Source organism: Ursus maritimus, unplaced genomic scaffold (assembly GCF_017311325.1).
Source record: "Ursus maritimus isolate PB19 unplaced genomic scaffold, ASM1731132v1 scaffold_7, whole genome shotgun sequence".
In the NCBI taxonomy this organism is placed as follows: Eukaryota; Metazoa; Chordata; class Mammalia; order Carnivora; family Ursidae; genus Ursus; species Ursus maritimus.
This window is the reverse complement of record NW_024426885.1, coordinates 67,507,606-67,524,449: the sequence shown is the minus strand read 5'-3', so window position 1 is coordinate 67,524,449 and position 16,844 is coordinate 67,507,606. Positions and strand designations below refer to the sequence as shown.

Sequence of the window (16,844 nt, the reverse complement as noted above, 5' to 3'; positions counted from 1 at the left end):
CTGGCAGCGCTGGATGCCTAGCTTGCACCCGGGACTGTGGGCATCTTCATATTTTTTCAGGCACATGTAGAAGTATAAAAATACCTTTGGTTTTAAAGTGTTTGGTGCAATGTGATGCCACAATAGCTTCCACTGAAATATTCTTCCGGTGAAAAACCGCGTTAAAATACAGCTGACCCTTGAACAACATGGGTTTGAGCTGTGTGGGTCCTTATATGTGGATTCTTTTCAATAATACAGCACAGTCCTGTAAATGTATCTTCTTTGTGATTTCTTAATAACCTTTTCTTTTCTCTAGCTTACTGTATTGTAAGAATACAGTATAGAATACATACAAGATGTGGTCCATATATACATTGGAGTATTACTCAGCCATCAGGAAGGATGATTACCCAACATTTGCATCAACATGGACGGGACTGGAGGAGATTATGCTAAGTGAAATAAGTCAAGCAGAGAAAGACAATTATCATATGGCTTCACTCATATGTGGAGCATAAGGAATAGCGGGGAGGACATTAGGAAAAGGAAGGGGAAAATGAAGGGGGCGGAAATCGGAGGGGGAGACGAACCATGAGAGACTATGGACTCCACGAAACAAACTGAGGGTTTCAGAGGGGAGGGGGTAGCCCGGTGATGGATTTAAGGAGGGCACGTATTGCAATGAGCACTGGGTATTATATGCAAACAATCATAGAACATACATCAAAAACTAATGAAGTACTGTATGGTGACTAACATAAAATTAAAAAAAATACATACAACATACAAAATATATATTCATCAACCTTTTATGTTATCAGTAAGGCTTCTAGTCGGCAGTAGACTATTAGCAGTTAAGTTTTGGGGGAGTCAAAAGTTATACCCAGGTTTTTGACTGCAAGTGGGGGGTCAGCTATCCCTCATATTGTTCAAGGTCAACCGTATACCTCAGCTCCTCTTGAGGAAGCTTATTGGCAAATAATGTGGCTGGAGGTCATGAAGGCCTGGGTCCACGTTCCCACGCTGCCACTCCCTGCTCAGTAACTTGGGCAGGACCTGCCCTCCCAGCTGGTCTCCTCTGTAAGATGGAGACCACGCCCTGTCTTACTGGTTCATTGTGAGCATCAGATGAGAATTGGCGTTTAGGGTTAACACGTGGCTTCCTCTAGAAGCCCCTTCTCCCTGGGAGATATTCCTCTTCCAGGTCCCAGTGCTGGCTCTGATCACTGGTGCCTCATGTCTGTTCATCCCCGGTTCTTCTCTGCACCGTTCGTGACCACCTGCTGGGTCTTACTGGTTTTAGACAACCTTTCCCCTAGTAGTGGCTGACATGAAGCACAGCCTCCTCTTATTTTATCCTTGGTTCTCTTATTCAAGTCTTATCAGCCCTTCAAAAAAAGTTGGCAACACTAAATAACAGTCTGGGAAGGATTTCTTCTGGTGTAATGACAGAATCTGAAATATTTTGTTTTGTCTGAAATATTTTAAACAAAAAGCTGGCATCTGAAACTACCTTCAGACTTGTCACCCCAAAGGCCATTCTTGGCTCTGTCATTCCTTTAATATACTTTTCTGTGCTCTGCAGAGTTGGGGAGGGAGAGAGAGAGAGAGAGAGAGAGTGAGTGTGTGTGTGTGTATGAAATTCTCCAGGTTACAAATAGCAATTCTGAGTACTTTTCAGAACAAATCAGACTGCCTTGAAGGAGCACGAGCAGGAGCACAAGGTGTTTTGAGTTACAGGATTCGGGGTACAGCCGTTCTGCTGAGAATCCAAGCTGCTGCCAATTAAGATGAACATGAGAAAAACCCAAAGGGCGCTCTTAGAAGGGAGCCGCACCCCCGATGTCTAAGGGAACCTGTGGCAGAGGCTCTCTGCTGGCCTCTGGTGGGGGCCCTGGGGGGTGCCGCATGGGCCTGGGGAAGGGCAGAGGCGTCCCTGGTCACGGTAGAGGTGTGCACGGTCATGGCCTCTTGCATCAGGAACTCTGTGACCCTTCTTAGAAACGTGGAAGGCGGGGTCAGTGCTACAGAAGAGCGCTTGGGGGTTTACAGTGAATTACACACGAGTAATGTGAGTTTTTTTTCCCTGAAAGCAGTTTAATACTAAAACAAAGGATGGGTTCACGGTGAACACAAAAGTTCCCAGCCTCAAAGATCAAGGGAAGGAATATGATGGATTCACGATCACAATTACAGGAGACAAGTATGTATGCTTCCTAAGTGTGAGTGTCAAGGCGGGCTCTGTCTGATAATGCCGCAGAAGTTTAGACGTACCGGCTTTTGCTTTATCCTGAAATGAAAATTGTCAAGGTCCAGTGTGTAGCTATAACCAGTTATTTTGTTGACATGACTTTTTAGAATATTATGCCAGCAGATACATTTTCTGACTGCTGGATCTAATAGCTTTTTAGATATTAAGTATAATATCTCATATGGAAAGCATTCTTCTGGGTTCTTAAAATTCCTTGTGGGCAACACTTTTAGTAATAAAATGAAAAAAGATGAGAGATTGGCAGATTGAAGGCCATCGTAAGAGTTTTAAATACAGGTTTTAATATATGATGAGAGCAGTGCAGTCTTATTATGGAAAATTTAGAATACACAGATAAGCAAAGATAAAAAATAAAATCAATGAGTTGTTTTCTTTAAAAACAGAGATTATACTCCACACAGTTAGAGCCTGCCTCTTTCGTATCTTACCATTACTTGATCATGAACATTTTTTCATGTATTTGTGAGCATTTGTAATGCTTGCATAGTATTCCATTTTATGGACGTTGTAGAGTTTCTCCTAATATTTTGTTATCGACCATGTAGAGTATTTCTCATTTTTCACAGTGACTGTTTTTATTAACCAGACTTATTTACCTTTGAAGCCCAAGCTTCATCTAGGAGCCTCCATACCCCTTGAATTTTGGGTGGATAACCTTGCCCCTCCCCCATGTGCTGCCCTCCCCCACAGCACGCATTCCTCAGTTGCTCGCCTGCAAGGCGCCATGATTTCTGCATCGGGACTTCCGGCTTGGTTTCTGCCAGCTCCGCAGTAGGGCTATGACTTGCCTTCTCTCAACCCCTCCGCCTCTTGGGCTCCAGCTTTCTCATATGCTTTACTCTCAAACCACAGGGGCGTCTCTGTCATATTCTCTGTCAAAACCCACACAGACCTCCATGAGGAAGCACCTGCTTAGCAACTTCCAGATTTTGTGAACTTTCCATATCCTTGAGGTCTCAATCTACCCCAGACCATTTATTAAAGTATTTTTCCCAACAAATATCACACTCCCTCCCCAGAAGGAATTCCAGGGTTTGCTATTAATGTAAAAATGACTCCCTTGCCTTCCCACCCACTTGTGAGATAGAGATGTCCTCAGATGAAATCTCCAGGCAGAAAGGGACTGACCGTGTGAGAGAGTACGGAAAGTTCCTTCCCCCTGAAACGTGGTTTCTTTCCTCCATTGTGTCACCGTATTCGTTACCTCTTGCTCTGGGCTCTAACCCCTCGAGTAGACTCTGGTGTCTCTGTACCTGGTGTCCTGGTGGCTTACAGTGCTTTGTCAGTGTCCCCAAGGCCCCATTCCACTGGGTGTTAAACCACTCCCCACTCCATCCCCTCCACTGCCCGTAGATACCAGGACCAGCTCCCCTGCCAGGCACTCCAGGCCTTTCATAATGTGGCCTCCCAAAACATTTCCTTCTTGCCTAAACTTTTCCTGCCAGGGCTTGGCCTGCTAACTCAGCTGGACTGCTCGTTCCCTGAGATCACCTCCCACCTCCTGCTTCTGAGCCTCTCACTCCTGATTTTCACATTCAGGCCCCTTCCCCCGTGAAGCATTTCCTGTTGTCTTCCATGTCTTCCAGATGAGACCTGATCTCCTGCTTTTGAACCCTGACTCGCTATCTGTTCGCCCTGCACATGGTCTTCTAATTCATGGCCTCGGTTCGCCCTCCTTCCTCATAAATGCAGCAGCTGCGCCATGTTCCTCTTTCTAGGATCTAAGAACTATTTATTTATATAATACATGCCTGTTGCATCAGATTTATCTCCTCCATAGAGCCTGTCATGGAGCTAAGCGTGCAGCAGGAGTTTTAAAAAAAAACGCAGTAGAGTCCGTGAACTTCTGCACACAGTTCTGGCTCCCGATCTTCAATCATAATAGGGAGGCTGTCTGAGAAAGTCTTTATGATGCATTCATTCTTGCCTATGTGTAGTTGTTTCCTTCTGTAGTAGCTTAAGCTCCTATAATACGTACGTATGGTTAGACGGAACAAAATACCGTGTTTTATGGAAAATGTGCCTATGTACGGAACATGCCTTCCTGTGTGTGTAGTTAGGTGGGACAGGTGGGATACGTTCTCAGATATGTCTTGTGCCACATCAGCATACCAGTTCCTTCCTTCTTTTCACTCCCCGTGTTTGGCTCTTTGAATTGTATAATACATGCCTCTGACACACATTGTTGTATTTTTAGGGTTGGCAACATACTGTTTTCTGTGGAAACGCAAACCACAGAAGAAAGAACACAATTCTATCATGCTGAGATAGACGCACTTTATAAAGACCTCACAGCAAAAGGAAAAATACTGATTCTTTCATCAGAATTTGGGGTAGGTTTTTGTGTTTTTCCATTTTATCCGTGCTTCCTAGGATTCTCCTGCAACCTTTTCAAAGCCTCTACCTGCTCACGGGTATTATGCAACTTATGCTTGAGATCGGCTTTCACTGATGACCTATAAAGACTTCTTTTAAAAATTCTTATAGAAACAATTCCTTTATTTATTTATTTATTTAAGATTTTATTTATATGAGAGAGAGAGAGAGAGAGCGCGCACGCACAGAGGGAGAGTATAAGAAGCAGACTCCCCGCTGAGCAGAGAGCCTGACACGGGGCTCGATCCCAGGACCCTGAGATCATGGCCTGAGCCGAAGGCAGATGCTTTACCAACTGAGCCACCCACGTGGTGCCCCCAATTCCCATATTTAATAAGAATAGTAATTGAGGAAGGGACATGATCCATGTACACAGTTACTGTGTTATATGGTAAGTCTGGGCTCTGTCCATAGTTGGTCCATAGTGACAGTGGCCTGTGGGGCTCTCGGTGGGCCTTTCCTGGTCTGTGGCTCTTCCCTCCGTGTCCCGCCCTGACTTGAGGGAGCTCCTCGGAGGCAGGATCTGGCCTGTCACCTTCGTAGCAGCAGCTGCTGCTGTGCTGGGAGTATCACAGGCACTCATCGGCTTCTGGAGTGGATGCCGTGGCCCCTAGGAAGTTGCTTCATTTCTCTTGCATCTAATCAGTTCATACCTATAATTAAGCATTCCAGGTTTTTACAGAATTAAGTGTATTTATCACCTAAATCTCAGTGCAGAGGGTGTGCTCATCAGAATCTTGGGAAACCATATTCAGTTTTAATAATTACTTTGTTTTATTTTAATCTTAATATATATGTTGACATTGCAAGTAATGTTAAAGGAGGCTGAGATTTTTATGTTTATCAGAAAAGGTTTCAGGTGTTTTTTTAAAAAGATTTATTTATTTATTTGAGAGAGAGAGGGAGGGGAAGGAGGAGCAGAGGGAGAGGGAGAGGGAGAATCCCCAGCAGACTTCCCGGTGAGCGCGGAGCCCGACTCGGGGCTCGATCCCACGACCCTGAGATCAAGACCTGAGCTGAAACCAAGAGTTGGTTGCTTAACTGACTAATCCACCCAGGTGCCCTAAAAAGGTTTCAGTCTTAGAAACAGCTCGGAAAATACTGCTCTAAACCGAACTGTCTATATACCCTTTCGTTAGGAAAAAATGGTAGTGCAGAGTATAAAATATTCAAGAATGTGAAAGTAGGTTTCCGTAGTAAATGATTCTTATGTCTTGTCACCTTGTAAAAAACTAGTTTATAATCTAGAATTTAAATTCATGAGCATGTGTCTTTTTTTTTTTCTAGGAGGCTGATGCTGTTTGCAACTTAATCTTATCCTTAGTTTATTACTTTTATAATTTAATGCCACTCTCTCGAGGATCCAGGTGAGTGATAGCCTATAATTTGAAAGTTTTTACATTGAAGCACATGTTCTTTTTTGCTTGCATTACTTGCTGTGGCTGTGGGTACAAAAGTACCCCAAGCAATCGCAAGAAATCCCCTTTGGTTTTTTTCAAAATCCACCCAGAAATTATGTCCTTGACCTACCACACCATCAAAAGAATTATGAAGGATTGTTCTAAGATAGTGTGCTTACGTTTTACAGGCTGGGGATCCATTCACTCGACAACACAAATGTCTTGAAGGCCTACTATGTGCATGCAATGCACTCACTGTATTTTAACTTCTGATATTTGCCCAGGCTGTTACCCTGCCCTCTTCTCCCCTTTCCCCCAGTTTTTGTCCATCACTCTACCTCCAGTCCTAATGGTTTATACTTTGGAGTCACCAGCTACTCTGTACTACTTGTACGATTGTGAATCAATTCCTGCTGCTTACGAATCCATCAGGAGCTTTTTAGGTGTCATTAAAACCAGGCTTTCTGTCTGTTCTCTGTTAGCCGGCACGATGTGCAGTAGATCACGGAATTTGAATTTAAGATGTTTGAGCTAAAACAATTTACTTGAATGTTCTTGTCTTTAACACTTAAAAAGTAAAACTCTCCTAAATGTGGCAGTAGATGTTGTGATATTACAAAGGCATGGAAACAAGCTAGGAGCATAAATACTGTAGTATCAGCATGACTGGTACTAGCGGGCACGGAATGTGTGATGTGCTTATGCTCTCCGCGTGCCCCCTTCAGTCAAGCACATATGCGGGCGCCGTGGGTATACCCAGCATTTTCCCCTTTGTCCTCACAGCAGCTGTGTTGACTCCTGGTGACACAGGAAGGAGGTGACACGGGAAGGAAGTGCAGCTCTCGTCACCTGCACTCTTTCCCTCGGAGCTGTATCTGTTCAGTCCCTGATCCTGTTGGTTCTGTCCTCTGTTGTGCTCAGAGCTACCGCCGTAGTTCAGACCCTCGTCACCCCGTGCCTTTCTGACTCCTCTCCCTGCTTCCAGGCTTTTCTCCTTCCCCTCTCTGCCTCAGTTCTTTTTTTTTTTTTTTTAAATTCCCGTATAGTTAACATACAATGTTACACTGGCTTCGGGCGTACAGTGTAGAGACTCAGCATCTCTGCCCCAGTTCTTTATACCTGGTGGCTCAGGTACCAGCTCGGGGGCACCGGGCACAGTGCCTGTCTGTGTCCTGTCCTGGTCTCTCTTGGCTTCATCACCGCTCTCCTTTATCTGCTCTTTTACTACCCTGTGGACCTTCTCGAAGGTCCTCCCGTTGCCCCTCCACTGCACCTCCCTGCCTTTCCTCACACCTTCGTGTCCACACAGGCTCTCCTTCTGTGCCAGCCATTTCCCTTCCTTCACCTCTGCCCCCCATGCCCTGCCTGGGCCCTGAAGATGCGTCAGGCATGCCCTTGGCCTCCGCGGGGTCTTCCCCATGGGCTCACCACCCCCTCCAGCCCCGGGCTTGACTCATTGCACCTGCAGGCTTTCTCCACAACGTGCATGCTGTCTGCCTCCGTGGTCAGCCTGCTTGCTCTCAGAGGCGAGAGCCTCGTTCTGGTTATCTTCACTCAGAGTGCCTTGCACGGGGCACACGTGGCCCGTGTGTAATAGATATGTCAGAAGCAGGAGTGAGTCTGTTATATGCCAGGAAAGGAATTTATAGAACACATCAGCTTTCAAACCAGTCTGTTGGCACCTTCTGAGAATATGTTCTGCTTTTCTTCTTTGGGGGCTAAAGTTTTTAATGCTTAAACAATAAGATTAATATGTTTGCATTACAAAGTGTATCGTATACATGCATTTTAAAAGCCAGGCCTTGTGAAGTTGCTAGAAATAGAAGCAGACACATCTTCTAATTCATTATTTCATAAGAATAGAAAAACCAGGTGGGAAGAAAACTCCTAATTAAAAGAAACACCTTTTTTCCTCAGAATAAGAATATTCTGGGTCACATTTACCCTTAAAATAGTGAATCTAAATATTTTTATTAGTAAATTAGTAAATATTTTTAAGACGTGAAAATATTTTTTAGTTTAATTTCTAAAGAATTCTTAAATAAAATTTCATCTTTTGCGATAGAAAGTCCATAGTGAGCTTTTCATGTGATCCCTGTTTGGAAACCAGGACTGACTGGTAATTGTTCTTTATTTACGTAGTGTAATAGCTTACTCCGTGATCGTGGGAGCATTGATGGCAAGTGGAAAGGAAGTAGCAGGAAAAATCCCCAAAGGGAAGGTATGTTGAAGCTGGAAGGGCAGATGGTTGGCTGTGTGTTTAAATCCCAGCCCTCGGATTTTTGTGTTAAGATCCAGAAGTTCAACAGATCTCAAAGTGAGCCTCTCTCTTCCATATTAATTACATTCCTAAATTTCTTTCTTTTTCAGTTAGTTGACTTTGAAGCTATGACAGCCCCTGGTTCAGAGGCCTTTAGCAAAATAGCCAAAAGCTGGATGAACCTAAAAAGGTAACTACTTGGTGGCGGTCAGCAGAGGGCTGTTAGCTATGCAGGAGGAGCGGACCTCCTGCTCCCTTTGGAGCTAGCTGTGTGATACTGGGAGTACGCTCCCTTTCCTGAATTCTTACTCTGCAAGGGATGTAATCCCTTTTCTGAAGCCAAGGTGTTCTGTCGTGTAGGACCCCTGAACGTGTGAGTCTACAGATAAAAATAAGTAATGAATAAAAAGCAAAGTGATACATGTCCTCTTTGTGTAATCAGGCATTCATCTCTCTTGGCTAATTTACCCTTTATCCCAAACTCTTAGGTTCAGTATTCAGGAAGGAACTTGAAAACTGTGAGCTGTGCCCATTTCAGATGTGCCCCGAGTGGGAGCACACTTTTACTGCACAGTAGATTTTTGAGAAGGTGGCACTTCACAGTAACGTAGGCGAGGAGTGCATGTGAGTCTGTAAACACTAACCAGACATCATCCCCTGTGGCTGCCATCACGAGTCCAGCACACCCTGATCTTTCCTGGCTCTTGTTTCCAGGAAATTTGGGATGAAATTAAACCCATAGATGCGTTAATAGTTAAGAAAGAACAAGCACATGTCACTGACCTTCTTTATTCTTGCACCTTCTCCATGTTTTCTCCATCATACCCCCTCCAATTTTGCCTTTCCCATCTGTTGGACACAGCAGCCGCTCTAAAAATTGCTGGGTAATTTGCGCTCTGTTTAAAACAGAGAAATTCATGTCTGTAGTGCAGTCTTGTTCAAGGTGTAAGTACGTTACTAGCTTTGTAACAATCGCTTCTAACAGTCGCTCATTGCTCCAGTGTATTCCCGTTTCAGGATTACTGGCTCACACGTGCTTTAGTATAATATGACCGTGGGGTCAAACATCTTGCTTCTGTCTCTTCTGTAGTTTTACAATGTGAACCTTCCAACAATATTTTAAGGAATGAATAAAAACCTGCCTCCCGTTGTGCAGGTGCCATTTCACACCGCCCTCCGGCATGCGTGATCTTGTCCTGGGCTCAGGGTCCCCCTGCGAGTTAAGAAGACTGTGCCTGGTCCTGCTGATACGGGCAGTGGGGCCGGAGAAAGGGCTGTAGCCAATAAGGAGCTGGGCCAGCCGGGACCCTGTGTCTCTGATTCAAGTCTAGCAGTTCCCCAGCGGGACATGTGTGAACAGTCACGCATACAACAGAGCTTAATTTTCCTTTCCGAAGATTCTGGCTGAACTGGCCAGCAGCCCATTATGGGGGCCCCTGGGTATCAGGTCCCCAGCCATAGAAGCATCCGTTCTGGTCACAGCTCCTCCCTGCTTTTGTAAAATTGTCTGACAGCATACATATGGGGTCATTGGAAAGAGACTATTAAAATAGGAATAATGCCTTTTTTGTGAAATTGTGTTAATTTTCATATTCCTTTTTTGTGTTTTTCTTTTCCAGTATTTCACCTTCTTATAAGACTCTCCCATCCGTGTCAGAGACGTTCCCGACATTAAGATCAATGATCGAGGTGCTAAACACTGACTCCTCTCCACGTTGTCTTAAGAAACTCTAGTTATGCTGTGGTATTTATACGAGTAAAGGGCCGGACCTCTTGCTTCTTAAGTTATTTTTTAAAACATGGAATTATAAAGAAACTAGGTCCTTTATTACTTTTGATACCAATTTTTGATAGGAATTGAATACTTGAAATCATTTTCTTTACTTTTCGAACCATAACAGAAATCATGAAAGAGGGTTTTTTTTGGGGAAAAAAAGCTCTATGTTGGGGCAGGAAAGTGTGTGTAGAGGCCAGCGGCCTTGTTGGTTTCCACTTACAAAGTCCTAAAACTCCTTCCTCACAGCAAAAAAGTTGACTTCAAAAACCAAAAATTAATCATTAAAAGGAGCAAAACCAACAACAAAACGGGAGTGTTTTCGTTCCTTGAAAGATTTGGAGATTTTTCAAGGCCTTTTTATGCATATTGTGATAGGGCATTGTGTTTCTCCCTCACATAATCTTCACAAGCGGGTTCTCCCTTGTGTTTGAACGATGGAAGATTCATGGGCCGTCCCGTGCGCTGTCCCCGTGCGCCGCCAAGCTCACTGCCGCGCTCACCGCTGCGAACGTTTGTTTTGAATGACGCAGACAGTATTTGCCAGTGACCCAAACACTGAATTATTGAACCATGTTTTTTTTTTTCTCTGTGTTGGAAAAAATAAACGAGGGGTGATTTCTATAAATCACCAGTTTTTGACACTGGATTATGTATGCTTTTATTTTGTGAGCTAGTTTTGCTTTCAGGTGTAAGAACTTCCAGAACATGATGGATTTTTTTTTCCCCCCAAGAGAGGGTAAATGACAGTGAGTAAAATGGGTTCATTAAATTATTGCCATTTCCAAATCATTTTCATTTTTCTTCGGTGTTTGTTAAAGAGTTGAACTGTTCACTGCTTTCTGCTATTTAGTTTTGGTCTTGAAATCTCACGGAAGAGTAGCAGGCCAGTGTCTAGGGGCGTCGGGGCTCGTGGGGAGTTTAGCACCACTGGACAGGAGCAGTTGTCTGCTAAAACACGGCTGTTTGATAGAGATGACCTGCCCTTCGGACACATGCCCGAGTACTGACACGCTTCAGGACAGCCACCGAGTGTTCCTGTTTTCGTCTCCTCTGAGGGAGGGCAATAATGATCCCAGTTATCAGGCACACCCCATTTTATGAGCAGGTTTCACACCCACAGGTCGGTTTTTCTCCTGAGACCAGCATTGTGCTCCCGGAAGACAAGCATCTGTTTTCATTTTGCAGGTGAGGGAGCTGAGACTCTGGGAGGGGGTTGACGCTCCTGAGACCCCGAACTGTTGACGCCCCGGTGCTGATTCCAGCCAGTCCTCTCCGAGCCCAGGGCCAGCCCTGCCCCACTGTGGTCTCCGGGACCAAAGATTCAGTTCGCAGGCTCTTCTCAAGACTCAGAGAACACATAGCACGGCATGGTGCAGAGTCTGCACGTATTTGTTGCGTTTCTTGGTGCTCTCAGCTTTGTGCTGTTTTGACCAAACTGACCTAGCTGATGACTTAACCATAAAAGGGCTGCATCCAGACATGCTGTGCAGGATTGCAAAGCAAGATGGCAACTGCCATCTTTTTTCTTTCTTTCTTTTTTTTTTTTAAGATTTATGTATGTATTTTAGAGAGTGCGCAGGTGCGTGAGTGGGGGGAGGGGCAGAGAAGAGAATCTTCAAGCAGGCTCCCTGCTGAGTGCAGAGCTCCATGCCCTGAGCTGAGTTCTCTCTCTCAACGACCCATGAGATCATGACCTGAGCCGAAACCAAGTCGGACGCTTAACCCACTGAGCCAGCCAGGTACCCCTGACTTTTCTAAAATCTGACAAATATCTAAACCCCAGAGTTAGAACATATTTTTCTTGAAACGTTTCCTAAAACCAACTCCATATTCCTACATTTCAATTTTTATTTAGAAAGCCCAGTTTCTCCTCATTCAGGTAAGGTGATTATCACATCAGAAGTACTGACATGCTAAATTCTGTGACTTCAAGATGTTTTGGGAGAACATTCCATCTTCTGCCCCGAGTCCTAAGATACTCAGGCCAAGTTGACTGTGGTCTGAACAAAATACTACAGGTAGTTCTGTTCGGTGGCCAAGACAGTGCTAACCGCTGGCGCTCCCGTTCCCATCTTTAAGGGCTCTTGTCACAAGATTTGAAGTGCATTTTTATGTCGTAATATTTAAAGCTCTCTCATCACCTCTTCTATTACATTGAAAAATTGCACCTAAAAATCAATCACAGTCCCGTCATACAAGTTATTCTCTGTTTAAGGCTTTTTTAAAAAACAAATTTCTTTCTTAAAAATTAGAATTCGGTTTGCTTTTATCCTTAAAATTTCGTATCAGAACCTTTTGGTCTTTCTGAGGAAACAAGACCACCATGTTTCTTTTGTCTGTGTTTGTTTTTTACCTCATTAGCTACTCTTACCCTTTTGATTTTATGGCGTAAAATTAAGGCCCTCCTGATAGGTGGGTGACATCCTCAGCCTCTTGCCCCTGCAGCTCTGTGATGAAGAACTGGAAACATTAGAGGTTCATCTCTGCCCCGGTCAGATGCGAGTGTGAGAGGCTGTGTTCCCAGCATCACGCAGGTGGGTCCAATTGGGTGCATGCATGCTGGTTCTCTCATACTACGGCTATTTCCAATACCGGCCCTTCAGATAACTCACTTGCCTCCTACTCGTCAGTCGTAGAATCCCTTTATCCACTAGAGAATTTGAAACCTGTGTTAGAGGGGACCATGGATTAGTCTAGAAATGTCACTCAGAACCCAGCTCTTTTCCTCGCGGCCCAACACCGTCCATTAGCAAGGCAGCTCTTCTGTCCCTCCTACAAAACTCCGCCCCCCTCTTCCTTGGCTGCATTGCTACCTCCCCAGATTCTACTCTTGCGGGACCTCTTCGGTAGTCTCTGGCTTATCTTCCCACTGCTGCGCTTAAATCCCTCCCAGCCTCTCACTGCCCTAAAATGAAACCTAGTCTGCCTGAATAGCCCACCTGATGTGGCCTCTCTCTGTTCTTCCAGCCTCACCTCTTACTACTCCCCTCATCCATATGCTCTAACCACACGCTCCTCCTTTTTTAAAAATTTATTTCTTTAAGTAATCTCTACACCCAATGTGGGGCTTGAACTCACAACCCTGAGATCAAGAGTCACTTGCTCCTCCGGCTGAGCCAGCCATGCACCCTGTTTGTACCACTGATCCACCGAGGCTTTTTCTTCCTGCTGTCCAATAAAACTTTCTGCGATGGTGGGAATGTTCTGTGTTTGCCTTGTCCAATATGGTAGTCACCATCCACATCTGGCCGCTGAGCACTTGAAAGAGAGCCAGTGTGACTGAGGAATTGAGATTGTAATTCAGTTTTAATTAATTTACATTTAGATAGGCACATGTAGCTAGTGGCTATTCTAAGGCACAGCACAGCTTAGAGAGACCCTGGTTAGACTTTAGGATTAAAGTTTTTTCCACAGAAATATTCCCAAATGATGTTCTCTGTTGGCAGTTAATATGAACTTGATGTTTACAGACTTGTCTGTATAGCTGAGCTCTATTTGTAAAATTGCTCGGAAGAATTTAATATGCAAACTTTCCAAAGACTTAAAAAGATCTTCTAGATAAAACTTGTTAGTAAAGGAGGAATTGTATGTGAAACTTTTCTGATATAGTTACCTTCCAGTAATTTGTAAATAAGGAAAGGAGATTTATGGGGATCAGACCAGAGATTAAAAAGCCAGTGTGTCCCAGACCAGATTTGGCTGAATTTGTGAATATAACTTAAGATGTCCATGATGGAGCTGCTAATTCCTTGCCTGGAAGTCTGTTCCTTCCCCACCTTTCCCTATTTCATAAATGGCACCCTTCTACCCAATGGCTCCAGCCAGAAACCCACATGGCCTCCTTGGATCTACACTGGCTCTTCCCTAGTTTCCAGATCACCACCGGGTTCATCATCATGTCCAGTACAATTTACCTCTCCAAATACTCCAGATAGGTTCATGTCTAGCCATCATTCCAGTCATTCCCCAGCCCATGCTACTTAAATTTATATTAACTAAAATTAAATAAAAGTAGGGGTGCCTGGCTGGCTCAGTCAGTAGAGCATGTGACTCTTGATCTCAGGATCATGAGTTCTAGCCTCATGTTGGGTGTAGAGATTACTTTTTAAAAAAATTAAAAGTAAATGCTTTTTCTCAACAAGTCTATCCCCATTTCAAGTGCTCAGTAGCCACATGTGGCTGGTGGCTACCATATTGGAAAGGGAAGATGCAGAACATTGCCATCATCACAGAAAGTTCTATTGGATGGTACTGTTACCCTGAAGAGAATAACAGCCCCTCCACACTTGTGTCCCTGCGTAATGGGAGTCCCTGTGGTTTTAAGCAAGAGTCCAGGCATATACCACCTATTCCCCTTCCTCCTTGCAGCCACTGGTCTGTCAACACTCCTGACTCCTGGCGCCTACCAGGCACCATGCTGAGCGTAAGACTCAGTTGAACTGCCCAAACGCTGTGGAGGTTCCCCTGTTGGCCATTGCTTCTCTGTTCTTGGGTGCCAACCTGGGCTTTGCCTTCTCTATGAGGCTTGCTGCCATCTTTTCTAGGGAGATTAAAACCAGATGCTTCCCTCTCCAGGGGGAGAGGCCATTTTGGAACTAACAAATTTTGAATATTAAGGTACTCAAGGTAGCATTTTTCATAGCGTTGAACATTATTAGCTTATTTAATCCTCTCAAAAACCCCACGAGGCACTGTTTTGTGCCAGTCCCAGTCTGTCAATAACCAGTGTTATGGTTGGACCAGCACTTGTGGTTCTTACCATGATTGCAAGGTGCCCTACAGCAATAACCATTGAGGAACTTTGAAAAAAGAAAGGTTTATTACTTACAGGACCTGGAAATTATACAGCACACATGGGGCCACACAACAAGGTCCTGGGAGGAGAAAGAGCATGGCCCTGGGGTTCTGCTTTTATTGCGGTTGAGGATGGGAGGACCTAGGGTTTCTGGGCTCACTCTATCGATGAATTTAAAACATAAGAGCAGGAATTTAAAGCACAGGAAGAGAAAAAAAAAAAAAGTAAGAGGCCCAAATGGTAAGTTATGGAAACCAACCGAGATCCCTAATGCAAAGAAGCCTCAGTGGGGGAAGGTGGCCTGGCTCTTTATCTAGTTGTGTGGCTGGCTGTCAATGTGTTTATTCAGATAACCTCTTTGAAGTGGATACCTGGGCCATCAAAGCTTAAGTCAGGCATATGCATTATAAAAAAGAGTTTATACTACAGGTAAGCACTTGTGTTATCCCCACTTTGAGGGCTCACATAGGGAAGCCACTTACACCTGTAACAGCCCTTGAAAATTTGCCACCTCGTGAGCACTCAGGGAACCTGGGGGAAGGTGATTGGGAAGGGGGTGGTAGGGATCAACCCCAGCACCCTTGACCTTAACCCCAAAGAATAGGTACACTCACTAAGTCAATCAGACAAACACAAAGGAGACTGATTGCTTCCAGCCATCCACCAGGTAGAAATGCCACCACAATATTGAAGGGTTTCCCAGTAGCAGCCCATCGGGAGACAATAGAGATTGGCTTATTATTTAATGCAATTCTAGAGATCACCTGAGAATGGGCAAATTTGTCAAGGCCTGTAATCTCAACTAAGACTAGGAATTGTCACTTATTCGGATCAGAATTTAAAATAAATAACATCTGTCCAAAAATAGATTCTGAATCAATGAATCTTTTAATTAGTAGGCTTAGGTCTAGAACATTTTTATATGCAAATTAAGTCCTTAATTACTGGTTTGGTGTAGAAGTAACTTCTGAAGCAAAGCAACCTCCTCCTTCAGGCAAATCCATGTATGTTAACTATGCGCCCCGTTTCACAAAGGTTTAAAATAGCATGTACAAATATGTACAACACCAAAGAACAATGCAAGTGGGGGAACAATGAACTCTACTAAAATGTATACTTATACATGTATTATATACATGCCTTGTTATGTACACCTATATACACCTATGTATATATGCATACATGAATATATGCCATAAAATCTATATAAGTGTAATGAAGATGACAAGTAGGTCTTTAAGGCAGTTTCATCACACTATTGACCCAAGTCCATTAAAAACTTCTAAGTCTTCCCCAGCTGTGACAATGTTTGTTTCATAAAGCTTTGCCAGTTGATCGTTTTATCTCCATAAAGCATCATCTTATTAACATTGGTCTGTTCTTGCTAACAGCTGTTGTCCTTCTTCATTACATTGCAGAATCTGGCTGAATCCAGTATGTTACCTACCCTTTCAGTTTTGTGTCAGCAGTGAGTTCTTACTGGGATTAATCCAATAAGGAAAAGTGTATGTACTCTCAGGCTTATTCTAGACTTTATACCTCCAAATATATTTTCTTAAGATTTTTATTTATTTATTTATTTACTTACTTATTTATTTAAGACGGAGACAGCTAGCCAGTGAGAGAGAAGCAAACTCCACGCTGAGCAGGGAGCCCAACAGGGGCTCGATCCCAGGCCCCTGGGATCATGAGCTGAGCCGAAGGCAGACGCTGAATTCACCGACTGAGCTACCCAGGTGCCCCCAAAATATTTTTTTTTCAAGGTTCTCCTGTCATAACACAATTGACATTCTCGTTCTATCTGTGACTCTAAAAATTTATTGTCAATGAACGTTTGCATTAAGTGCCTTTAGGTAACTAGTAAAATCTTGACTTTTGCAATTCATTTAGTAACAACATTTAGTATCCAGATTTTCATTAAAAAAAATCTTCATCCATCCCCTTACTACTTGACCCCTCTAATTTCTGTATCTTGGGTCAGG

General features: G+C 43.9%; 1 protein-coding gene across 7 annotated transcripts in view; it reads left to right on the top strand.

Annotated features, from left to right (window-relative positions):
• Nucleotides 1-10,713, top strand: part of TTC13 (tetratricopeptide repeat domain 13) — a 77,310-nt gene extending 66,597 nt beyond the window's left edge. For 4 of the 7 annotated variants that reach the window (XM_040624142.1, XM_040624140.1, XM_040624145.1 and 1 more), the window contains 6 exons: nt 2,076-2,185; nt 4,452-4,587; nt 5,918-5,997; nt 8,173-8,251; nt 8,401-8,480; nt 9,910-10,713. In XM_040624142.1, the coding sequence (XP_040480076.1) occupies nt 2,076-2,185; nt 4,452-4,587; nt 5,918-5,997; nt 8,173-8,251; nt 8,401-8,480; nt 9,910-10,024 (600 nt within the window). In that variant the 3' untranslated portion in view covers nt 10,025-10,713. The remainder of the gene's footprint in view (nt 1-2,075; nt 2,186-4,451; nt 4,588-5,917; nt 5,998-8,172; nt 8,252-8,400; nt 8,481-9,909) is intronic. The other 3 variants (XM_040624144.1, XM_040624141.1, XM_040624146.1) reach the window with 1 other exon arrangement.
• Nucleotides 10,714-16,844: the final 6,131 nt, after the last annotated feature.